Source organism: Oryx dammah, unplaced genomic scaffold (assembly GCF_014754425.2).
Source record: "Oryx dammah isolate SB20612 unplaced genomic scaffold, SCBI_Odam_1.1 HiC_scaffold_28, whole genome shotgun sequence".
NCBI lineage: Eukaryota > Metazoa > Chordata > Mammalia > Artiodactyla > Bovidae > Oryx > Oryx dammah.
The window spans coordinates 33554407-33579447 of NW_024070212.1; the positions used below are offsets into that span (position 1 = coordinate 33554407).

At 37.3% G+C, this 25041-nt stretch overlaps 1 protein-coding gene across 1 annotated transcript in view; it reads left to right on the forward strand.

Annotated features, from left to right (window-relative positions):
- LOC120856754 (calcium-binding mitochondrial carrier protein SCaMC-1-like) overlaps window positions 1–25041 on the forward strand; it is an 84149-nt gene that overhangs the window by 20098 nt on the left and 39010 nt on the right. The window contains exons 3-4 of the mRNA XM_040232172.1: window positions 7381–7468; window positions 18098–18209. Coding sequence (XP_040088106.1) covers window positions 7381–7468; window positions 18098–18209 — 200 coding nt within the window. The remainder of the gene's footprint in view (window positions 1–7380; window positions 7469–18097; window positions 18210–25041) is intronic.

Below are 25041 nucleotides of genomic sequence, written 5' to 3' on the forward strand. Positions count from 1 at the left end.
TGACAGTAGGTGTGAAGCTCTACTGTGGCTACCAGAGCTGCCTCCCCCCTGCACTGCAGAGTGCAGGCCCTGCAGAGGCACTGTTCTGGTTGAGGCGCTTGCTTTGTGTCATCATTGCTGCCTCCTCAGTGACCACAATTCTGTAAAGCTCAGCCAGTTTACCTTGGCCATGATGCTTTTTGTGGGTATGAAAGGGAATACCTCCTCTATTACAGATTGAATTTGTTGTTGTTTAGTCACTAATGTGTATTCGACTCTTTGCGACCCCATGGACTGTAGTCCCCAGGTTCCTCTGTCCATAGGTTTTCCTAGGCAAGAATGCTGGAGTAAGTTGCCATTTCCTTCTCCAATGGAGTGAATTGTGTACCCCTAAAAGATAAATTGAAGTCCTAGCCCCCAGATCTCAGACTGTGATCTTATTTGGAAATAGGTCTTTATAGAAGTAACCAAGAAAAATGAGGTCATTAGGGTATGTTCAATACCCTCTGTCCATGGGATTCTCCAGGCAAGAATACTGGAGTGGGTAGCCATGCGCTTCTCCAGGGGATCTTCCGAACCCAGGGATGAAACCCGGGTTTCCTGCATTACAGGCAGATTTACTGTCTGAGCCACCAGGGAAGCCCAATAGGACAGGTGTTACATAAAGGGGAAACTTGGATACAGGGACAGACATGCACAGAGGGAGATAATATGAAGTAGCCATTTGATAATGGAGTCAGGCTTGGAGTGATCTGTCTGTAAGCCAAGGAATACCTGAGACTACCGGATACTAGGAGAGAAATATAGAACAGGTCCTTCCGTAGCATCTTCCAAAGGAGCATGGCCCTGCCAACGCCTTGGTTTTACAGACTTTTGGCCTTCATCATTTTTTGGCCATATTTTTGCCAATATTTTGGCCAATAATCACTTTTGGCTTAAATTCCTGTTTAAGCTACCCAGATTGTGGTCCTTTGTTACAACTACCCTAGGAAACAAATACACTCCTCCGTCTTATTTGCTTAATCAGAAATTGTCCAATGCCAGAATATTTTGGGCCTCAAAGTACAGCTTTTTAAATTCGTATGAACATGCTGCTACTTTCTCCCAAAGTGTTTCCAGACTGGCTGGGTTAAGGTAATTTCTGATACCTGTTGTGCATCATTGACTGTGAAGCCAATCTTCCCCCACAAATCCTATTATTGGATCTGGCTCTGTACGTCATATCTTTTCCCTTCTTGTCCTTCCTGACAACATTGTTGAGACTCTCCCAGTTCATCACATATTAATGTGTATAAAACACTAATAGTAGGATTCAATTTTTACCACTGCATTTTCTGTGTCCCAGGAGGGTTTCCAGGCCTTATGCCAGTCAATGGAGGCAAGAGGATGCTTGTGAGCTGGTGTACATACTATCAAATTCACTAGCTGGAAGTATTCAAGGCCCAATGTGAACTGATCTGCTTAACTTCTTTCAAGAAATATCTTGAGTCCCTACTTCTACTGAGCCAGAACGTCCTTGGAGTGTGATCATAAATATGTGAAATGAAGTAATTAAATTATTAGACATAATTTCATCATTAAGATTCTTTTTTGGAAGGAGTTTATTTTAGATTGGGAAAATGATGGGAAAGAAACTAGAATTTTCTAAACATTCCTGTTTTAGCTACTTTATCTTCTATATCTTGTTTTTGTCTCATGCAGTCCTCATAGCAGCTACCTTTTACATATGAGAACAGTAATGCTAAGTAATACATTTAGTATTTCAGTGAACCTCATCTAGCAGGGTTTATGCCTTTGTGTAACCTTGAGCCACATTGACCTGGGCTTGGCCGTTTGATTTGCTTCAGCCATTAGGATCATTATTGTTGTTTAGTCGCTGAGTCATGTCCCACTCTTTGCAACCCCATGGACTGCAGCATGACAGGCTTCCCTCACTTTCACTATCTCCTGGAGTTTGCTCAAATTCATGTCTATTGAGAGGGTGATGCCATTCAACCATTCCATCCTCTGTCGTCTCCTTCTCCTCCTGCCCTCTATCTTTCCCAACATCAGGATCTTTCCAGTGAGCTGGCTCTTTGCGTCAGGTGGCCAAAGTATTGGAGCTTCAGCTTCAACATCAGTTCTTCCAATGAATATTCAGAACTGATTTCCTTTATTATTATTATTTTGTTTGTTTATTTTTGCAAGGTGCTTTTATTGATGCTATAAAGTCAACTTTACTGCCATGAAACTGTATGGTCATTTCTGATTTCCTTTAGAATGGACTGGTTGGATCTCCTTGCTCTCCTAGGGACTCTCAAGAGTCTTCTCCCACACTACAGTTCAAAAGCATCAATTCTTCAGCACTCAGCTTTCTTAGTGGTCCAACTCTCACATCCATACATGACTACTGGAAGCTATGACTAGATGGACCTTTGTTGGCAAAATGATGTCTCAGTTTTTTAATACACTATCTAGGTTTGTCATAGCTTTTCTTCCAAGGAGCAAGTGTCTTTTAATTTCATGGCTGCAGTTACCATTTGCAGTGATTTTGAAGCCCAAGAAAATAAAGTCTGCTAGTTTCCATTTTCCCCCATCTTTTTGTCTTGAAGTGATGGGACCAGATACCATGATCTTAGTTTTTTGAATGTTGAATTTTAAGCCAGCTTTTTCACTCTCCTCTTTCACCTTCATCACCTTCACCTTCCTATTCACTTTCTGCCATTAGGGTGGCCCATTTTATTTCCAACTGTTCTACATTTCCATCTGATGTAAAAGACATGTGAGTGAAGCCATCTTGGATTTTCAGCTATGGTCAAACCTCTAGATGACTGAATTCACATGAGTGACCCAGGCAAAACCAGCAGAAGAACCCATGTGTTGAACCAAACTCTGATTGCATGCTATTATCAAATACATTCTTATTAAATCAGTAAAATTTGAGATGGCTTGTTAACTTAGCAAAATAATCTCTAGTATAGAAGTGGAATATTTTGTATTTCCCCCTGGAATTACAGGACTGGAATAGTCACAGTCTTCCTCTCCATACATTTAACTACCGTTACTCTAGCAAATCCATTTCAAGCCCATCTTTCTCAGTGAAAACTTGCTGTATATAATTAAAGACAACATTGAATCTCCCATTCAGTCCATAGGTATTGATTATATTCTGAATTACATTACCTAATTTTTCTCTACATTATAGCTTGAAATTTTAACTTCTTTTGCATAAGGATTAATTACTTAATGTAATTTTAGGTCAATGAAACAAAGAGTTTTTGAGCAGTATATGTGAGCTAGTGTACTAGGAACTGTGTTAACAAAGATTTTCAGAAGCAGACAATGTGGGTGAAATAAGAATGAATAGCCATACACAAGCTAGACTATGATAATTGCTATACGAGTGATAGAGGGAGACTTTAATTGTGCTCAGGAACAATTTAGTTTTCTTCTGGGTCAATATATAAACAGAATTGGAAAGAAAGGAGTTTTTTAAAGAAATTATTTTTTATTTAACATACAGAAATTGGAAGATTTTATATAAAAATTCAGCTTTCCCAGTTTTGTTTAAAATGAAACATGTGACCCACTTTACAACATGGTAAAAATCAGTGGGGTTTAGTAGCATTTACTCCATTTGTACAGATATCCGCTCCCCATAGACCATAGTGTTTGCCACCCCTAATGTGAAGGTCAATACATGGTACCACTCATCTCTGCTCTTCCACTGTATTTTTGTTTGTTTGTTTAAGTATAGTTGATTTACAGTATTGTATTAGTTTCAAGTATACAACAAACTGATTTACTTATACATGTTCTTTATATATATATAGTTGTATATTATTCTTTTTCAGATTCTTTTCCATTATAGGTAATTTCAAGATATTGAATATAGTTCTATACACGTAGGACCTTGTTGTTTATGTCCTCTACACAGTTAGCGTGTATGTGTTAATCTCAGCCTTCTAATTTATTTCTACCCCACCCTTTTCCTTTGGGATAGCCATAAATTTATTTTCTACGTCTGTGAGTCTATTTCGGTTTTGTAAATAAGCTCATTTGAATCATTTTTTTAGCTTCCACATATAAGTGATATCATGTGATATTTGTCTTTGTCTGACTTACTTCACATAGTATGATAATCTCTAGGTCTATCTGTGTTGCTGCAAATGGCAGCAACAAAAATTTCATTTTTTCTTATGACTAATATTCTGTTCTATATATGGAATATTCTTTATCCATCCATCAATGGACTTTTAGGTTGCTTCCATATCTTGGCTGTTGGTAAAGTAATGGTGGTAAATAATGCTGCTGTGAACATTGGTGTACATATATCTTTTTGAATTAGAGTTTTCATCTTTTCCGGATATATGCCCAGGAGTGGGATTGGTAGGGATCATGTGTAACTCTATTTTAATTTTTTAAGGAACTGCCATACTGTTCTCCATAGTGGCTGTACAAATTTACATTCCCATCAATAGTTTAAGAGGGTTCCCTTTTCTTCACACCCTCTTTGGCACTTTTTATTATAGATTTTTAATGATGGCCTTTCTGACTGGTGTGAGGTGATACCTCTCTGTAATTTTGCTTTTCTTTAATAATTAGTGTTGTTGAGCATCTTTTCACATACTTTCTGGCCACCTGTATGTCTTCTTTGGAGAAGTGTCAGTTTGTGTCTTCTGCTTATTATTATTATTTTAAAAAAATTTTGAGATGTATGAGCTATTTGTAGTTTTTAGATATTAATCCTTTGTTGGTTGCATCATTTGCAAATATTTCCTTCTAGTCCATAGGTGGTCTTTTCATTTGTTTTGTGATTTCTTTGGCTGTGCAAAACTTTTAAGTTTAATTAGGTCTTATTTATATATTTTTGCTTTTTCTTCTCTTACTCTAGGAGACAGATCCAAAAAACTATTGCTGCAATTTTTGTCAAAGAGTGTTCTGCTTACTGTTTCCTCTAGGAGTTTTATAGCCTTACATTTAGGTGTTTAATCTATTTTGAGTTTGTTTTTGTGTATGGTATTAAAAATGTTCTAATTTCATTCTTTTAAATGTATCTATCCAGTTTTTCCAGCACCACTATTGAAGAGACTCCATTGTATATTCTTGTATTCTCCACTGTATATACTTACCTCCTTTTTTGTAGATTAATTGACCATAAGTACATGATTTTATACCTGGGCTTTCTATCCGGAAGAAAGGTGTTTGTTTTTTTTTTTTTCTGCAGAGAGAACAAAGGCAGAAATTGTCAGACATAGCTTGTTAAAACGCCATTTCAAATTTGGCCCTAAATTACTATTTTGGGGGGAAATTTTCATTGATATATAACATATATAGCAAAGTGCATACATTATAAGTAAAAGCTTCACGAATTTTTCCAAGGCAAACATACAACATGAAAACAACATACAGATAAAGAATTAGAATATTAGTAGCATCTCAGAAAGATCCAATTTGTATCCTCTCCAAATCACCACCACTCTCCAAAGTACCTGCTATCCTGCTTTCTATTCTATATGTAAGTTCCCAATCTATTTTTGTTAAACAAATAAGTTTACCATGTTTATACTTTACCTTTTGTTGAAATGCTTTTGTTTCTTTGGTGGTCTCTTGCTTATCCTTTTATAGTACTTCATTTGTGACTCTTGTTTTTCATTCCTTTATCTTTCCACTGTACATTATTCATAGCTCTTCTATGACATACAATAACACAGAGTGATATATTTTTAAAGTAATTAGTACATGCATACAAACTGGTAAACTCCTTGGGGTGGTTGGTTCATTAATCTTTGACTTCTTTCACATTTAGCATAGTGATTTGAATAGTAAACTTAAAAAAATTTTTTTTAAATTATTGTATAGTGTTTGAAAATTATAATGGGATATAATGGCATAAGACAGAGGATTCAGCTTCCTCATTTGAAAAAAACTTCCTAGGCAGGGCAGTAAGCTCCACCCTGTATAAATTCCACCAGTAAATTCCACACTAGGGGCCTCAGAGTCACTGTAAAGAATCTGAGTTTCTACATATGAATATTGGGCTTTGTTTATAGGCTACATAAATAATATATCTCATATATATGTATACTGTTTTTACTTATGCATATTTTAAATGCATGCATATGCAGCTATGGTTAGTAAAGTATAATATAAAGTTATGACTGAATTTATGTTAGTTTTTTGACATTATATAGTTTTCATCTAGATGACACTAAAGTTGATTTTTTAAATTTTTTTTTCATATTTAGTATCCTCAACTATTTGTTTCCATGGGAAGAATTAAAAGATTTTTTTTTTCATTTGAGGAGTGACATGATTATATATGTGGTTTAGGGCTTAAGGACAGTATGGAATCCTTAATTTTTCTTTCAGAACATCTAGTAGTGTGAGATTGAAATGTGTGGTAAGCTTGTATTAAATATATTAGTAGGTTTGAGTTATTTAACATTGGATATGCTTGTGTTAAAAAGATTTTTGTGTTCCATCTTATTTTAAGTAGGCTATTTCTTTTAAAACTTATCTTTTAAAATGCTGAATAGCCTTATTTTCATGCCCCTGAATCAGATCTTCAGAATGCTTTTTCTTTCCAAGTAAGTACAATAATCAATATCTGTTATAGATCTATAATCTCTGATTAGAAGCCCTTGGGACCAGATTGATTAGAAATTTAGAATTTGGATTTTAGAAAAGCAATATAGCACATATGTGATATGTTATATAATACTCTTCTTTGGAGAAGACTCTTGAGAATCCTTTGGACTGCAAGGAGTTCCAACCAGTCCATCCTAAAGGAAATCAGTCCTGAATGTTCATTGGAAGGACTGATGTTGAGGCTGAAACTCCAGTACTTTGGCCACCTATTGCAAAGAGCTGACTCATTTGAAAAGACCCTGATTCTGGGAAAGATTGAAGGCAGGAGAAGAAGGGGACGACAGAGGATGAGATGGTTGGATGGCATCACCGACTCAATGGACATGAGTTTGGGTAAAGTCCGGCAGTTGGTGATGGACAGGGAGGCCTGGTGTGCTGCAGTCCTGGGGTCACAAAGAGTCAGACACTACTGAGCGACTGAACTGAAGTGAACTGATGTAATACTCCAGGTGGGGTCTGGAGCACCACTGTGCAATTATGTACATGAAATTTCTTCAGTGAAACAAATGAATAACCATATTGGATTAGAAAAATAATTGACTAAGATTAACCTCACATCAGCCTAAGGCAGGTTTTGTCATATAGTGAATTTTGGTGACAAAATTTACAAAAAGTCTTTAAATTTTTAGAACTTTTAAAGTTTTGGGTTGTGAGTGTGGGATGATAGACCTATAAAATATGTGGACTTTTAAAGGCTATTGCCTTGTAAGTATATTTTGCCTTGTTCTCTTTTCAGATTCGTTAACTTGACATATTTTCACTTTTTTAAAGGAATAATAGAAACTTCAGAAATAATTGCTGTTTTGAAATCACTGGGTATAAATATTTCTGAAACTCAAGCAAAAAAGATTATACAAAGGTCAGCCCTTACCCTTATTTTTAATAGTTTTAATTTCTGTTTAATATGTAACTGGTGGTTATAAGTACAGCTTCTTTCTTCTCTTCCTTCATTTCTTTCCTTTCTTTTTAGTTCTGATAACATCACCTTTTATTGACGATGTTTTAAGAAAGATCCCTAAGAAATTTGTTGAAATGCTGTTGACTAATAAAACAGGAAGTATTCTTTTTCAAGTCCTCAGAAAAAGATTCTTCCTGCTTCTAGTTCAAAGAATGGTTTTAATTCTCTTAAGTAATTGATTTAAAAATCTTTTAATTTTGTTGAAGTACAAAAAAGTACATAATTTATGTATCCAACTTGATGAATTTGTTGGTAAGTGTATACCCAGGAGGGCTTCCCAGGTGGCTCAGTGGAAAAGAATCTGCCTGCCAATGCAGGAGACATGGCTTTGATCCCTGGGTCGGAAATATTCCCTGGAGGAAGAAATGGCAACCCACTCCAGTATTCTTGCCTGGAGAATCCCATGGACAGAAGAGCCTGGCAGGCACAGTCCATCAGGTTGCAAAGACTCTGACATGACTGAAGTGACTTAGCATGCACACACACATACACTGGGAAACCATAACCATAATCTATGCCATAAACATATCCATCACTTCTTAAAGTTTCTTCCCACCCTCTTATTATTGTTACTATTTTTATGATATGAACACTTTCTTATAGTTAAAACTTAAATTTACTTGTTTTTTAAATTTGGGTATAACTGATACATAATATTATATTAATTTCAGGTGTATAACATAATGATTCAATACATGTATATAATGTGAAATGATCACCACAATAGGTCTAGTTAACATCAGTCACCGTATATAGTTATAGACTTTTTTTATGATGTGAGCTTTTAAGATCCCTCTTAGCAACTTTAGAGTATTCAAAATAGTATTATTAACTATAGTTACCATGCTGTACGTTATATCCTTGACATTTTAATTTTTGTGCCTTTGACCATCCCCTTTACCCATTTCCCCCAGATCCTAACCCCCTCCACCTCTGGTAACCACCGATATGTTTTCTCTATCTATAAGATCTTTTTCTTTCCTTTCTTTTTCTTTCTTTTGATTCCATGTATAAGTGAGATCATATAGTATTTGTCTTCGTCTGACTTATTTTACTTAGCATCATACCCTTAAAGTCCATCCATATTTTTGCAAATGGTGAGATTTCCTTCTTTATGATAGAATTTACCAGGGTTACCATCTGGTCCTGCACTTTTCTTTGTTGGTACATTTTTGTTTACTGATTCAGTCTGTTCAGTCATTCCTCTGTTCAGATTTTCCATTTCTTCATGATTCAGTCTTGCTAGGTTGTATATTTCTAGGAATTTATCCAGTTCTTTTAGATTTTACAATTAGTTGGCATATAACTGTTCATAGTAGTGTCTTATAACCCTTTGTGTTCCTGTGGCATCAGTCTTAATGTCTCCTAATTCTTTTCTGGTTTTATTTATTTGAGTCTTTTCTCTCTGTTTTTAGTTAGTCCAGCTAAAAGTTTGCCAATTTGGTTTACTGCCGGGGTCCAGCCCTGGTGGATCCAGGGAATTCGAAGGGTGGATGGCGTTGTTGAGGAAAGACTTATTTATTGATTGATATAAGATTAGATTAAGAAACAATAGTGTAGTAGGAGAATTCAGTGGAGAAAGAGGGCTGAATAACTTGGATTATGCAGAAGACCAATAAAATTCCAGACAAGGAATTTGCACCATCTATGTTGGGCCACCGGCGCTCGCTTGAATATCTAAGGGTGCCTCGCCTTAAGCTCCCTTTCGCATGGGTCTTAACGGCCAGGGCAAGTAAGTAGACCTGGAGAGCCTCCTCGCCCCAGATGGGAATTCAGTCTGAAATTAAAGTAAAGAGGAAAAGGAGGAAGAGAGAGAGAGACACGGGGGAAACCAGTCCAGCGACTGGCTCCGCTCCTATTGTTTAGAAGGCCTTATATACCTTTTAGATTGTACATAGAGATCAATGGGTAATCCAAAATTATGCAGTGTTAGCAGCCCAGACTCTTATCAAAACCAGGCTTTTCTCTCTGCATACCTAGTTGTATACACAAGTCTTAGGTAATTTACATCATCTTCTGGCCAAAAAGGGCCAATTAACATTTTACAGCCTTTTTTCTGATAAGGGTTTGTCAACCAGAAGACTTATTTGTGTTGATTGTCCCAAGGTCTGGTGCCACTCTCAGAAAGCACTAAATAAAGTTACATTCTTACATAGCAAGGACACAAGAGGAGTGCAGTGATATATAACAAAGAGAAGTAATTAACTCAAAAGTCTAGTGTTGCTAACATCAAAACTACGATATATCTTTTTCCATATCCCGTTTACATTGATTAACATCCTCCCAGGTGCCTAAAAGATAAAGAATATGGAGGCCTGGCAGCAATCATTGAGTCAACAGTGAAAACCCATCACCAATATGATTTTTAGCTCTTTAGAAAAGGCTCTGTATCTTTAAGACGCTTTTAAGCGTTGTGCTTAAACTTGGGGGCTACAAGCAATTCACAAGCTGTAAGAGGTCTGGGGAACCTGTTAGGCAAGCTAGAGAGCAATCAGAGGGGGTTAACTGAAACATCCCTTTCAAATGCAGAAGACTAAAGCCCTGAGTTGACTTTTTCCAGAGAATATCAGAAGAGTGGAAAAGCAGGCAGATTCTTATTTTTTGGGGGTGGATGCTCAGGAAATGCCAGGGGGGGGCCCTGAAGTCTGATCACGCCTTGCGTATCCTCATGACCTTGTCACGGGTGGGATTCCTCACGCTGGCTCCTGGCAGTTTACCTTTTTAAACAAACAAGATTTTAATTTTGGTGATCTTTTGTTCTATGGCTTTGGGTTTTGGTATTTATTTCTGCTCTGATCTTTATTATTTTTTTCCCTTCTGCTAACTTTGGGCTTAGTTTTTTCTTCTATTCTAATTCCTTGAGGGATCGATTAGATTGTTTGAGATCTTTCTTAAAAAAAAGTTGACATTTATTGCTATACGCTTCCCTCTTAGAACCGCTTTGGCCGCACGCTATAAGACTTGTTGTGTTTCTATTTTCACTTTTTATAAGACTTTTTTATTTCTCTTCTGATATCTTCCTGCACCCACTGGTTGTTCAGAGGAGTGTTATTTAATATCTACATACTTGTGAATTTTCCAGTTTTCCTCTTGTTATTGATTTATAGTCTCATACTATTGTCAGAAATGATACTTGGTATGATTTCAGTCTTAAAGTTGAGACTTGACCTAAGACATGATTGATCCTTGAGAATGTTCCATGTGCACTTGAGGTTATGTGTTCTGCTGCTGTATTTGTTTTTTAGGTTCATTTGGTCCAATGTGTAGTTCAAGTTAATTAATTCTTCACGGATTTTCTGTCTGGATGGTTTATCTGTTGTTGAAAGTAGGGGAGTGAAGTCTGATACTGTTGTTTCATTGCTGTCTGTTTCTACCTTCAGATCTGTTAGTATTTGCTTAATATATTTAGCTCAATATTTGGTTCATATAATATATATGAATATTATAATTATTATAGTCTGTTAATGAAGTGACCTCTTAATTATTATATAGTCTCATTATTTGTCTCTTTTTATAGTTTTTGAATTAAACTCTAGTTATTCCTACTTTGCTATATTTTGGTTTCTATCTGCATGAATAATCTTTTCCCATCCCTTCTCCTTGAGACTATGTGCATCCCTAAAGCTGAAATGAGTCTCTTTTAGGCAGCAAGAAGTTAAGTGTTTGTTTTTAAAGTTTATTCAGCCACTCAATGAATTTTGTTTGGAGAATTTAATCATTGATAAGTAAGGACTTACTATTATCATTTTCTTAATTGTTTTTTAATGGCTTGTAGTTTCTTTGTGCCTTTATTCTTCTCTAGCCATCTTCCTTTTTGATTTTGTGACTTTGTGTAGTAATTGCTTTGACTCCTTTCTCTTGTCTGTTATACCTTTTTGCTTTGTGATTACCATGAAGCTTACATAAAACATCTTATAAAGTGTTTTAAGTTAACTTTGCATACAAAAATTCTACCCCTTTACTTATTTTCTTGGGCTCCAAAATCACTGCAGATGGTGACTGCAGCCATGAAATTAAAAGATGCTTGCTCCTTGGAAGAAAAGCTATGACAAAATTAGACAGCATTAAAAAGCAGGAATATTACTTTGCCATGTAAAGGTCCATATAGTCAGAGCTATGATTTTTCTAGCAGTCATGTATAGATGTGAGAGTTGGACCATAAAGAAAGCTGAGCACCAAAGAACTGATGCTTTCAAACTGTGCTGTTGGAGAAGTCTCTCGAGAGTCCCTTGGACTGCAAGATCAAAGCAGTCAATCCTAAAGGAAATCGGTACTGAATATTCATTGCAAGGACTGATGCTGAAACTGAAGCTCCAATACTTTGACCACCTGATGTGAAGAACTGACTCATTTGCAAAGACCCTGATGCTGGGAAGGATTGAAGGCAGGAGGAGAAGGGGACAACAGAGGATGAGATGATTGAATGGCATCACCAACTCAATGGACATGAGTTTGGGTAAGCTTCGGGAGTTGGTGATGGACAGGGAAGTGTAGCATGCTGCAGTCCATGGGGTTGCAAAGAGTCGGACACAACTGAGCGACTGAACTGAACTCCTTTACTGACCCCAACATTTTAATTTTTGATAGTATGTTTTTTAATATTGTGTACCCATTAGGAAATTATTGTAGCTATAGTTATTTTTAATACTTTGTCTTTTATCCTTTATGCTAGAGTTAAGTGATTTATACAATACCATTACAGTACTAGAGTATTCTCAATCTGATGTACCTTCACCAGTGAGTGTTATTCTTTCATATGTTTTCATGATATTAATTAGTGTTCTTCCATTTCAACTTAAAGAATTCCACTTAGTATTTCTGATGAGGCAAGTCTGAGGGTAATGAACTCTTTCAGGTTTTGTTTGCCTGGGAAACTATATCTTCTTAATCCTACTCTCTCCTGAACTGCAAGATATCTGCTTAGGAGTCTGCTGATAGCCTCAGGGAAGTTACCTTATATGAAGTGAATTTTGTTTCTCTTGCTGCTTTCAAAATTTTCTCTTCTCTGTGATAATTTTTGTCTCTGAATTTTGACAATTTTAGTATGTGTCTTGGAGAAGTCCTCATTAGGTATGGGGACTTTTGAGTTTCATGTACTTAGATGTTCACGAAAAAGTGAAAGTGAAAGTCGCTCAGTTATGTCTGACTGTTTGTGACCCCATGGACTATACAGTCCATGGAATTCTCCAGGTCAGAATACTGGAGTGGGTAGCCTTTTCTTTCTCCAGGGGATCTTCCCAACCCAGGTCTCCTGCATTGCAAGCGGATTCTTTACCAGCTGAGCCACAAGGGAAGTCCAAGAATACTGGAGTGGGCCTATCCCTTCTCCAGTGGATCTTCCTGACCCAGGAAGTGAACTGGGGTCTCCTGCATTGCAGACAGATTCTTTACTGACTGAGCTATCAAGGAGGCCTCCTCAAATCTGGGGGAAATTTTCAGCCATTTTTTTTTAAAAGACACTTTCTGCTCCTTTTGGAGAAAGCAATGGCAACCCACTCTAGTACTCTTGCCTGGAAAATCCCATGGACGGAGAAGCCTGGTAGGCTGCAGTCCATGGGTTGCGAAGAGTCGGGCACGACTTCACTTTCACTTTTCACTTTCATACATTGGAGAAGGAAATGGCAACCCACTCCAGTGTTCTTGCCTGGAGAATCCCAGGGACAGAGGAGCCTGGTGGGCTGCCGTCTATGGGGTCGCACAGAGTCGGACACGACTGAAGCAACTTAGCAGCAGCGGCAGCCCCTTTTCTCACTCTTTCTCAGACACCCATAATGTGTATATTGTTTTTCTTGATGGGGTCCATAATTCATATAGATGCTTTTCATTTTTTCTTTTATTCTTCTCTGACAGGATAATTTCAAATGATCTGTGTTTTAATTCACTGATTCTTTTTCCTTCTTAAGTCTGTTGTTGATATTCTCTATTGCATTTTTCATTTCATTCATTGTATCTTCAGCTCCAGAGCTTCTCTTTGATTCTTTTTTTATGAATTCTATCTCTCTGTTGAACTTCTCATCTTGTCCATGTGTTTCTTTTCCTGATTTCATTGAGTTGTCTATCTGTGTTCTCTTATAGCTTGTTTAACTTCCTTAGAAAATTAGAGATACCCAAGGGAACATTTCATGCAAAGATGGGCTCGATAAAGGACAGAAATGTTGTGGACCTAACAGATGCAGAAGATATTAAGAAGAGATGGTAAAAATACACAGAAGAAATGTACAAAAAAGATCTTCATGACCCAGATAATCATGATGGTGTGATCACTCACCTACAGCCACACATCCTGGAATGTGAAGTCAAGTGGGCCTTAGAAAGCATCACTACAAACAAAGCTAGTGGAGGTGATAGAATTCCAGTGGAGCTATTTCAAATCCTGAAAGATGTGCTGTGAAAGTGCTACACTCAATATGCCAGCAAATTTGGAAAACTCAGCAGTGGCCACAGGACTGGAAAAGGTCAGTTTTCATTCCAATTCCAAAGAAAGGCAATACCGAAGAATGCTCAGACTGCCACCCAATTGCACTCATCTCACACGCTAGTAAAGTAATGCTCAAAATTCTCCAAGCCAGGCTTCAGCAGTACGTGAACTTCCAGATGTTCAAGCTGGTTTCAGAAAAGGCAATGGAATCAGAGATCAAATTGCCAACATCCGTTGGATCATCAAAAAAGCAAGAGAGTTCCAGAAAAACATCTATTTCTGCTTTATTGACCATGCCAGAGCCTTTGACTGTGTGGATCACAATTAACTGTGGAAAATTCTGAAAGAGATGGGAATACCAGACCACCTGACCTGCCTCTTGAGAAACCTGTATGCAGGTCAGGAAGCGACAGTTAGAACTGGACATGGAACAACCGACTGGTTTCTAATTGGAAAAGGAGTCCATCAAGGCTGTATTGTCTCCCTGCTTATTTAACTTATATGCAGAGTACATCATGAGAAATGCTGGGCTGGATGAAGCACAGGCTGGAATCAAGATTGCCAGGAGAAATATCAGTTACCTCAGATATGCAGGTGACACCACCCTTATGGCAGAAAGTGAAGAGGAACTAAAGAGCCTCTTGATGAAAGTGAAAGAGGAGGGTGAAAAAGTTGGCTTAAAGCTCAACATTCAGAAAACGAAGATCATGGCATCCGGTCCCATCACTTCATGGGAAATAGATGGGGAAACAGTGGAAACAGTATCAGACATTTTTTTTGGGGGGGGGCCTCCAAAATCACTGCAGATGGTGATTGCAGCCATGAAATTAAGATGCTTACTCCTTGGAAAGAAAGTTATGACCAACCTAGATAGCATATTAAAAAGCAGAGACATTACTTTGCCAACCAAGGTCCATCTAGTCAAGGCTATGGTTTTTCCAGTGGTCATGTATGGATGTAAGAGTTGGACTGTTAAGAAAGTTGAGCACCAAAGAATTGATGCTTTTTAACTGTGGTGCTGGAGAAGACTCTTATGAATCCCTTGGACTGCAAGGTGATCCAACCAGTCCATTCTAAAGGAGACCAGTCCTGGATGTTTATTGGAAGGAATGATGCTGAGGCTGAAACTCCAATACTTTGGCCACCTCACTGGAAATGACCCTGTTGCTGGGAGGGATTGGGGGCAGGAGGAGAAGGTGACAACAGAAGATGAGATGGCTGGATGGCCTCATCAACTCAATGGACATGGGTTTAGGTGGACTCTGGGAGTTGGTGATGGACAGGGAGGCCTGGTGTGCTGCAATTCATGGGGTCCCAAAGAGTTGGACACGACTAAGCGACTGAACTGAACTGAACTGAACTGAAAAGTATTGTGTTCTTTTGTGAGTGTCATATTTTCTTGATTTTTCATGTTTCTTGTATCCTTGAATTAATATATGCACATTTGATGGAGTCTGAAGTCTTTCATACTTTTCAGAGTGGTTCTGGTGGGGAAAGACCTTCACTTGTGGGTAGATACAAGGGTGCCAAGTTGGGGGTATGTGGCGGTTCTGATTCTGTGAAAAGCCCAGTGACACAATTTCTGTGCAACTCTGTCAGCTGACATTGGCATCAATGAAGATTACCAGGATCCTCAATGGCCAAGGCTGTAGAGGTCTGTCATGTTATGAGGACTGTTGGAGTCTTTGACACTCAAGTCATCTGGAAACCTCTCGATCTCCTTGTCTCCAATGGAGCTGTCCTAGCCAAGGGGATCAGTCATGGTGCTGGATCCAGCTTTCAAGGTCCCCTGTATGGTAGTGCAGAGGTATTGATGTGCGGGTACCTGTGGAACAGCCTTTGAGCCAGGGTCTGGAGCACAGATACTCATGGATTGACTGTAGTTCCAAGGTTCAGCACGGTGGCTAGTCCTCCCTGGCAGTGCCTTCAATATCTGAGGTGCAACCATGCATGGAGAAGCCGCAGAGCTGAGGATTGAAGTGCAGGCTCTTGTACAGTGACTGTGGCTCTGGGGTCCAAGGCACTAACTAGCCTGTAGTCACAGTGGCTCTGGTGATTGAGATGCAGGTGTGAACCAAGCAGCCACAGAGCAGGGGTCTGAACACATGTGTGCTAGAGCAGCCGTGCTGCTGGGGCCTGAAGTGTGGGTGCATGGGGGAGCAGCCAGGGCTCAGGGATTATGGCAGTGACAGGCCTGGTCCCAGGATGGTGCGATAGTGGCTACCTCTGGTGAGGGTGCACAGCATCTTCCTCTCCAGTGCGTCCACGGCAGCAACATCTGTTGTTTACTTTGGCGGCAAAAGCTGCCAGTGTTCTCTGTGGAGCAGGGTCTGGGGTCTGCACCGATGCCACTTCAGGTTCCTTCACTCTGAAAGCTGTGGGGAATCTATGGCCATTGTGGGGCCTGTTGAAGTCCTCAGTGGCAAAGGCTGCTGGGGCCCTCCATAGAGCAGGCCACTGGAGACCATGATGACACCTGCCACGTGGTTGAGGTCAACCCTCACCCTTCTTTGTTTCTTGCCGTCTCCACACATATCAGCTAAGTGAACCTCATCAGTGATTATTTCTGTGTGATCATTCTCCACTTTTTTTTTTTTTAACTCCACCATGTTGTTATAGTTTCTTAATTGGATTCTTGAACCCTCCCAGGGATCTTCTCATTTCTGGATAGCTGTCTAACTATAGTTTTCTTGTTGGGGGAAGAAGGCTAGTACCTTCTACTCTGCTATCTTACTAATGTTGCTAACATCTCCTTTGTTTAAGAAAAAAGAATGGCAAAGGCAAAACTCATTACAAAACTTAAAAGAGCATTTTATAACTATTAGAGATTTAATTCACCTAGAATATATAACAATTCTAAATATGTATGGATCTAAAAACGTAGTCTCAAATTTATGAAGCAAGATGAATCAATGATTGTAGTAAGAAAGTTTATTGTACATTTCTCAATAATAGTACAAGCACACAGGAAAATATTAGTAAAAATAGAAGATTTCAATAATACCACTGGGAAATCCCATGGATAGAGAAGCATGGTGGGCTACAGTCTATGGGGTCACAAGAGTTGGACATGACTTGGTGACTAAACCACCAGCATCAACACCATCAATCTTTACCTAACAAGCATAATTAGAGTATTGCACTCAAAAGCTACAAGGTATGCATTATTTTAAGGACCCATAGAAAATTCATAAGAATTGACCATATGGTGGGTCATAAAGGAAATGTGAAAAACTAAATAGAATTTGAATCATGTAAAATATGTTCTCTAACCTTCATACAATTAAACAAGAAGTAAGGTTATTTACAATAAAACATTTTTAAAAGGATTGACAGGATAGCTTGATTGTAGGTTATTATAGAATTGAGTTAAAGGAGACGGTCAGGGGAAAAATACTACCAGAGAGAGTCAAAAGGTATAAGGTTAAACCTCAGTCCATTTTATTCATTTATTTATTCATTCAAGATTGAGTACTTAGTGCTAAAGATGTAGAAGTGACTTAGAAATTGTCCTTCGTTTTGAAAGATCATAGGCAAGTATGAGAGAAACACATACAAGTAAATAATTTAAAAGAAATACAGAATAAATTCCATTAGAGGAATATTCTAAAAAATATCTGGATCAGCATACCCTGAAACTATTAAAGTTATCAAAAACAATGAAAACCTGAGAAACTTTCATAGCCAAGAAAGTCTTAAAGAGATGTAATGACCAAATGGCTTGTGGTATCTCAGGTGGGACCCTAAAACAAAAAAAAGGACATTAAAGGAACTAAAGCCTGAACTTTAGTTAATAATAATAACATATCAATATTGGTTTATTAATTGTAACAAATATATCATAATAATATGAGATGTTACCATGAGGGGAAACTGGATGTGGGGATATGTGGGAACTCTCAACACTATCTTAATAGATTGTACAATGAATCTCGATGAATATGCTCTAAGATTTTCTGAAAGTCTCAAACTATTCCAAAAAATAAACTTTTATTAAAGATAGGAAAATTGATGAAGCCCAGAGAAGTGGCTTCTACAATAAATATATAGGAAGTGTTTAATTAATTTTTATAATGTTGCTAACTTTGTTATAAATATTTTTGGAATTTCAGCATTGATAGAGATGGAACAATGACAGTAGATTGGGGTGAATGGAAGAACTACTTCTTGCTTCATCCTGCAAAAAATATCGATGAAATTGCTCATTTCTGGAAGCGTTCTACTGTAAGATTACTTTGTATTTTGCTCTATTTTTATTTTGCCATAAATGTCATATCTCTTATGATCACATAATCTCTTTAGACCTCACTGTCTATAGTAACAATCCTCTTAGCAAATAGTGTGCAAACATAGCTATCACAATAACTTTGTTTACTAAAACCTAGAACTTAATATAGATATCCATCTTCTGAAAAGGCCTACTTTGTGTTGAGAATAAATGACTCTTATACAGTTAATTGCCCTAGAAAAGTGGAAAAATAGTACACCCTTCTTTTTTTCACAGATACAGTGTACTCAATTAGGCCTTCTGTCATAGAAAATGTAAAGTTAAAGATTAAGATTCAAAATTTTAGAATTAGAAAGAATCAGCTACATAATCTGTCTGCCACTTTAATATAAGTATTTGATTAAGAGTTGTGAGGAACAAATGAGATTTGATAATAAGCTTTTTTTCTTTTTTAGATCTCAAGTACAGGGAGTTATGTGCTTAGTCGCTTAGTTGTGTCCAACTCTGTGCAACCCCATGGACTGTAGCCTGCCAGGCTCCCCTGACCCTGGGGATTCTCCAGGCAAGAATAGTGGAGTGGGATGCCTTTTCCTCCTCCAGGGGATCAAACCCAGGTCTCCTGCATTGCTGGAGGATTCTTTACCATCTGAGCCACCAGGGAAGCCTGCAGGGAGTTAAGTCAGTCATTTTTCAGGGTATAATATTTGCATCCACCATTGTGATTTTATGCCTCCTCTTCACGTACATTTTGGGGAAGACTAAGAGCATAGCCTTTGATGTCAGATTGCCAAGGTTTAAACCCCACATCTGCCACCCACTAGCTATATAATCCCTCTGTGCCTCAATTTTCTTATTTATATATTGGGGATAATAATGGTTAGAGTTTTGAGAATTAAATTAGTACATTAGTATATTTAGAAAAGAGTTCAGCAGGTAATATATGTGTTCAAATGTTACTTATTGTGATAGGCATGTTTTCCATTTGTATTCTTGAATCTATATTCTTAAAAATCATATAATGTTTTATGTGTGTTTTAAATTTACGTAGATAGTATTGTGCTAAAGTTCACATCTTATTTCTTGTTTTATTTACTTGTTAGGATTTTAAGACATTATTATTGTTATGTGTTCATCTAGTTTATTACTTCTAACTATGACATAGTACACATTGAATACATTTTCCTTATCCATTCCCCTAGTAAGAGATTGCACATATAAGTGATAACATACAGTATTTGCCTTTCTTTTTCTGACTTATTTCACAAAGCATAATTCCCTTCAGGTTCATCCATGTTGCTGCAAATGACATTATTTCATTCTTTTTTTATGGCTGAGTAATATTTTATTGTATTTTATATATATAATACAATAATATATATAATATATATAATATATATATATATTTCCTTTATGCATTCCTCTGTCAATAGATATTTTAGTTGCTTCCATGTCTTGGCTGTTGTGAATAATGATTCAGTGAATATCTTTTTGAAGTATGATTTTTGTCCAGGTATATGGCCAGGAGTGGGGTTGCAGGATCATACATAAGCTCTATTTTTAGTTTTTAAAGGAACCTCCTTAGTGGCTGTACCAATTTGCATTCCAGCCAACAGTACAGAAGAGTTCCCTTTTCTCCACACCCTCTCCACCATTTATTGTTTGTAGATGTTTTAATGATGACCATTCTAACCAAGTGTGAGGTGATACCTCATTGTAGTTTTGATTTGCATTTCTATAATAATTAGCGATATTATCTTTTCATGTGCTTTTTGGCCATCTGTGTGTCTTCTTTACAGAAATGTCTATTTAGATCTTCTGTCCATTTTTGGGGGGGCGGATATTGAGCTGCATGAGCTGTTTGTATATTTTGGAGATTAATCCCTTATCAGTTGCATCGTTTGCAAATATTTTCTCCCATTCTGTGGATTATCTTTTCATTTTGCTGTGCAAGTTTTTAAGTTTAATTAGGTCCCATTTTATTTTTGTTCTTATTTTCTTTAGTCTAAGAGGTGGATCAGGAGAGATATTGCTGCAATTTACACCAGAGTGTTCTGCCTGTTTTTCTCTAAGATTTTATAGTATCCAGGCTTCCATTTTGAGTTTATTTTTGTGTATGTTGTTCTGAGTTCATTCTTTTATATATATCTGTCTAGTTTTCCTAGCACCCCTTGTTGAAGAGACTGTCTTTTCTGCATTTTATATTCTTTCCTTGTTTGTCATAGATTGGTTGACCAGAGGTGCAGGACTTTCCATCCTGTTCCATTGATCTGTATTTCTGTTTTTGTACCAGCACCATACTGTTTTGATGACTGTAGCCTTGTAGTATAGTTTGAGTCAGGGAGCCTGATTCCCCCAGCTCCATTCTATTCTCTCTAGAGTGCTTTGGCTATTTGGGGTCTTTTGTATTACGATACAGATTAAAAAGATTTTTGTTCAATTCTGTGAAAAATATCTCTGGGGATTTGATAGAGATTGCACTGAATCTGTAGATTTCTTTGGGTAGTATAATCATTTTGACAATATTTATTCTTCCAGCCCAAGAACATGGTTTTTCTCTCTGTTTTTGTCAACTTTATTTCATCAGCATCTTATAGTTTTCAGAGTACATGTCTTTTTTGCCTCTTTAGGTAGATGTATTCCTAGATATTTTATTCTTTTTGATGTGCTATTACATGGGATTATTTTCTTAATTTCTCTTTCTGATCTTTCATTGTTAGTGTATAGGAATTCAACTTTTTTTATTGAGCAATTTTACCAAATTTATTGATGAGCTCTAGTAGTTTTCTGGCAGCATCTTTAGGATTTTCTATGTGTAGTATCATGTCATTTGCAAACAGTATCAGTTTAACTTCTTATTTTCCAATTTGGATTCCTTTTATTTCATTTTCCTTTCTGATTGCCATGGATAAGACATCCAAAACTCTGTTGAATAAAAGTGGTGAGAATGGATATTCTTGTCCTGCTCTTGATCTTAGAGGAAATGCTTTCAGTTTTTCACTGCTGAGAATGATGTTAGCTGTGAGTTTGTCATTTGTGGTCTTTATTATGTTGAAGTTTGTTTTCTCTATTCCCACTTTCTGGAGAGTTTTTATCATAAATAGGTGTTGAGTTTTGTCAAAAGCTTTTTTCTTGCTGAATCTGGCTAAAGTTTATCAATGTTGTTTATCTTTTCAAAGAACTAGCTTTTAGTTTTAGGTTAGGTTGTTCATTTGAGAGTTTTCTTGTTTCCTAAGGTAAGATTGTTCTGTTATAAACTTCCTTTTTAGAACTGCCTTTGCTGTGTCCTGTGGGTTTTGGGTTCTGAGGTTTTCCTTGTCATTTGTCTCTAGGTATTTTTTAAATTTCTTCTTCAATTTCTTCAGTGATCTATTGATTGTTTAGTAACATATTGTTTAGCCTCCATGTGTTTGTGTTTTTTACAGTTTTTTCTTGTAATTAATTTCTAATCTCATAGCACTGCAGTTAGCAAAAATGCTTGAAATGATTTCAGTTTTCTTAAATTTACCAAGGCTTGATTTGATGGGAAATAGACGGGGAAACAGTGGAAACAGTGTCAGACTTTATTTTGGGGGGCTCCCAAATCACTGCAGATGGTGACTGCAGCCATGAAATTAAAAGACGCTTACTCTTAGAAGAAAAGTTATGACCAATCTAGATAGTATATTCAAAAGCAGAGACGTTACTTTGCTTTGTCTGTCTAGTCAAGGCTATGGTTTTTCCAGTAGTCATATATGGATGTGAGAGTTGGACTGTGAAGAAGGCTGAGCACCGAAGAATTGATGCTTTGAACTGTGGTGTTGGAGAAGACTCTTGAGAGTCCCTTGGACTGCAAGGAGATCCAACCAGTCCATTCTGAAGGAGATCAACCCTGGGATTTCTTTGGAAGGAATGATGCTAAAGCTGAAGCTCCAGTACTTTGGCCACCTCATGTGAAGAGTTGACTCATTGGAAAAGACTTTGATGCTGGGAGGGATTGGGGGGCAGGAGGAGAAGGGGATGACCGAGGATGAGATGGCTGGATGGCATCACTGACTCGATGGACGTGAATCTGAGTGAACTCCGGGAGTTGGTGATGGACAGGGAGGCCTGGCGTGCTGCGATTCATGGAGTCGCAAAGAGTCGGACACGACTGAGCGACTGAACTGAACTGATTTGTGGCTCAACATGTGATCTACCTGAAAAATGTTCCATGTGCACGTTAGAGGAAAGTATATTCTGTTGCTTTCATATGGGATGGTCTATAAATATAAATTAAGTTCATCTGGTCTAACCTATCATTTAAGGCTTGTGTATCCTTACTGATTTTCTGTCTGAATGATCTGTCCATTGGTCCCTTATGTTTTCTTCTGGTTAGTTTTACAGTTTCAGATCTTACATTTTAAGTCTTTAATCCATTTTGAATTAATTTTTGTGAGTAATGTAAGATAGTGGTCCAATTTCATTCTGCTGCATGTGGTTAGCCAGCTTTCCTGACACTGTTTAGGAGACTATACTTTCCTTATTGAGTGTTCTTGTCAAATATTAGCTGATAAGAAATGATTGTAAATCTTTACAAAAATGATTTATAAATCATTTGTTTATAAATTTATTTATAAATAAATAAATTTCTGTGCTCTTGACTCTGTTCCATTGATTTATATATTTGTATTTATGCTAATACTGTATGTTTTGATTGCTATAGTTTTGTTGTATAGTTTGAAATCCATAAATGTGATGCTTCCAGCTTTGTTCTTTTGTATCGAGATTTATTTGGATATTTGAGGTCTTTTGAGGGTCCATACTACTGGATTGCACCTCACAGACCTGAAAGCCTTGTACTTGTCTAGCCTTGAGACAAGAGAAAGAGCCTAAAGTCAGCAACAGAGACATCAGTGGTTTAATGGGTAGAGGGATTCACACAGCTAAAGCAAGGTCCTGGAGCAATATCCTACTATGTGCAGCACTTGGTGGACAGGACATGGGGGTAGTCTTTGCTCCTGGGATGAGGGTTATCAGTTACAGTGGGAATTGACATCAGGTTGGGTTATTGATTACCAGAGAAACTAGCAGAAGGACATACCCTCACCACCCCTTTGATAGTCTATTAGGGTGGAGATATTCTGATCTAAAGATTAGAACAGTCTCTGAGTGGGCAAGGGAAAGTATATAAGAAAGCCTGTCATGCGAGTAGGGTGTAGATGAAGCAGGCACTGGTCAGGCAGGGTGTGTACAGAAAGCAGGAAATCAAGCCATCTTGGGTGGCCTAATCACACACATACACGTTTTAGGACTTTATTTTTTCTGATTCTTTGAAAAATGCCGTTGGAATTTTTCTATGAATTGCATTGAGTTTATAGATGTCTTTGGGTCGTATGGGTATTTTAACAATATTAATTCTTCCAATCCATGAGTTTGTCATATCTTTTCATTTATTTATGTCTTCTTTAGTTCTTACATCAGTGTCTTACAGTTTTTGATTGTCTTTTACCTTTTTGGTTAACTTTACTTTTAAGTATTTTATTGATGCGATTATGAATGGAATTTTCTAAATTTCCATTTTAGATATTTCATTGTTAGTTAATAGAAATTCAACTGATTCTTGAATGCTGATTGTATATCCTGCAACTTTACTCATTTCATTGACTAGTTCTAACAGTTTTTTTGGTGGAGTCTTTAGGTTTTTTTTTTTTGTTTGTTTGTTTTACTATTATAAAATCATGTTATTCCAAACAGGGACAATTTTATTTTCTTTCCAATTTGTAAGCCTTTTATTTCTTTCACTTGCTTAATTGCTGTGGCTAAAACGTTCACTAATATGTTGAGCAGGAGTAGTGAGAGTGGTCACCATCATCTTGTTCCTGATTTTAAGGAAAAGCTTAAAATTTTTCATCACTGAGTGTGATTAATGTTATATATGATGATATATATAGTCATATGTGACTTTTTTATGTTGAGGTATATTTATTCTACACCCAATTTTTTTGAAGTTTTTTTTAATTGTAAGGACTTTTTAATCATGAAGCATCACTACAAACAAAGCTAGTGAAGGTGATGGAATTCCAGCTGAGCTATTTCAAATCCTAAAAGATGATGCTCTTAAAGCACTGCATTCAATATGCCAGCAAGTTGCGAAAACTCAGCAGTGACCATAGTGACCTGTAAAAGGTCAGTTTTCATTCCAGTTCCAAAGAAGGGAAATGCCAAAGAACATTCAAACTACTGCACAATTGCACACATTTCACATGCTACCAAGGTAATGCTCAAAATCCTCCAAGCTACGCTTCAATAGTAGGTGAACCAAGAACATCTAGATGTACAAGCTGGATTTGGAAAAGACAGAGGAACCAGAGGTCAAATTGCCAACATCTATTGGATCATAGAAAAAGCTCGAGAATTCCAGAAAAACATCTACTTCTGCTTCATTGACTATGCTAAAGCCTTTGACTGTATGGATTACAACAAACTGAAAAATTCTTAAAGAGATGGGAATACCAGATCACCTTACCTGCCTCTTGAGAAACCTGTATGCAAGTCAAAAAGCAACAGTTAGAACCAGATATGGAACAACGGACTGATTCCAAATTGGGAAAGGAATATGTCAAGGCTGTGTATCGTCAACCTGCTTATTTATGCAGATTATATCATGCAAAATGCCGGAATGGATGAAGCACAAGCTGGAATCAAGATTGCTGGGAGAAATATCAATAACCTCAGATATGCAGATGACACCACCCTAATGGCAGAAAGCAAAGAGGAACTAAAGAGCCTCTTGATGAAGGTGAAAGAAGAGAGTGAAAAAGCTGGCTTAAAACTCAACATTCAAAAAACTAAGATCATGGCATCCAGTCT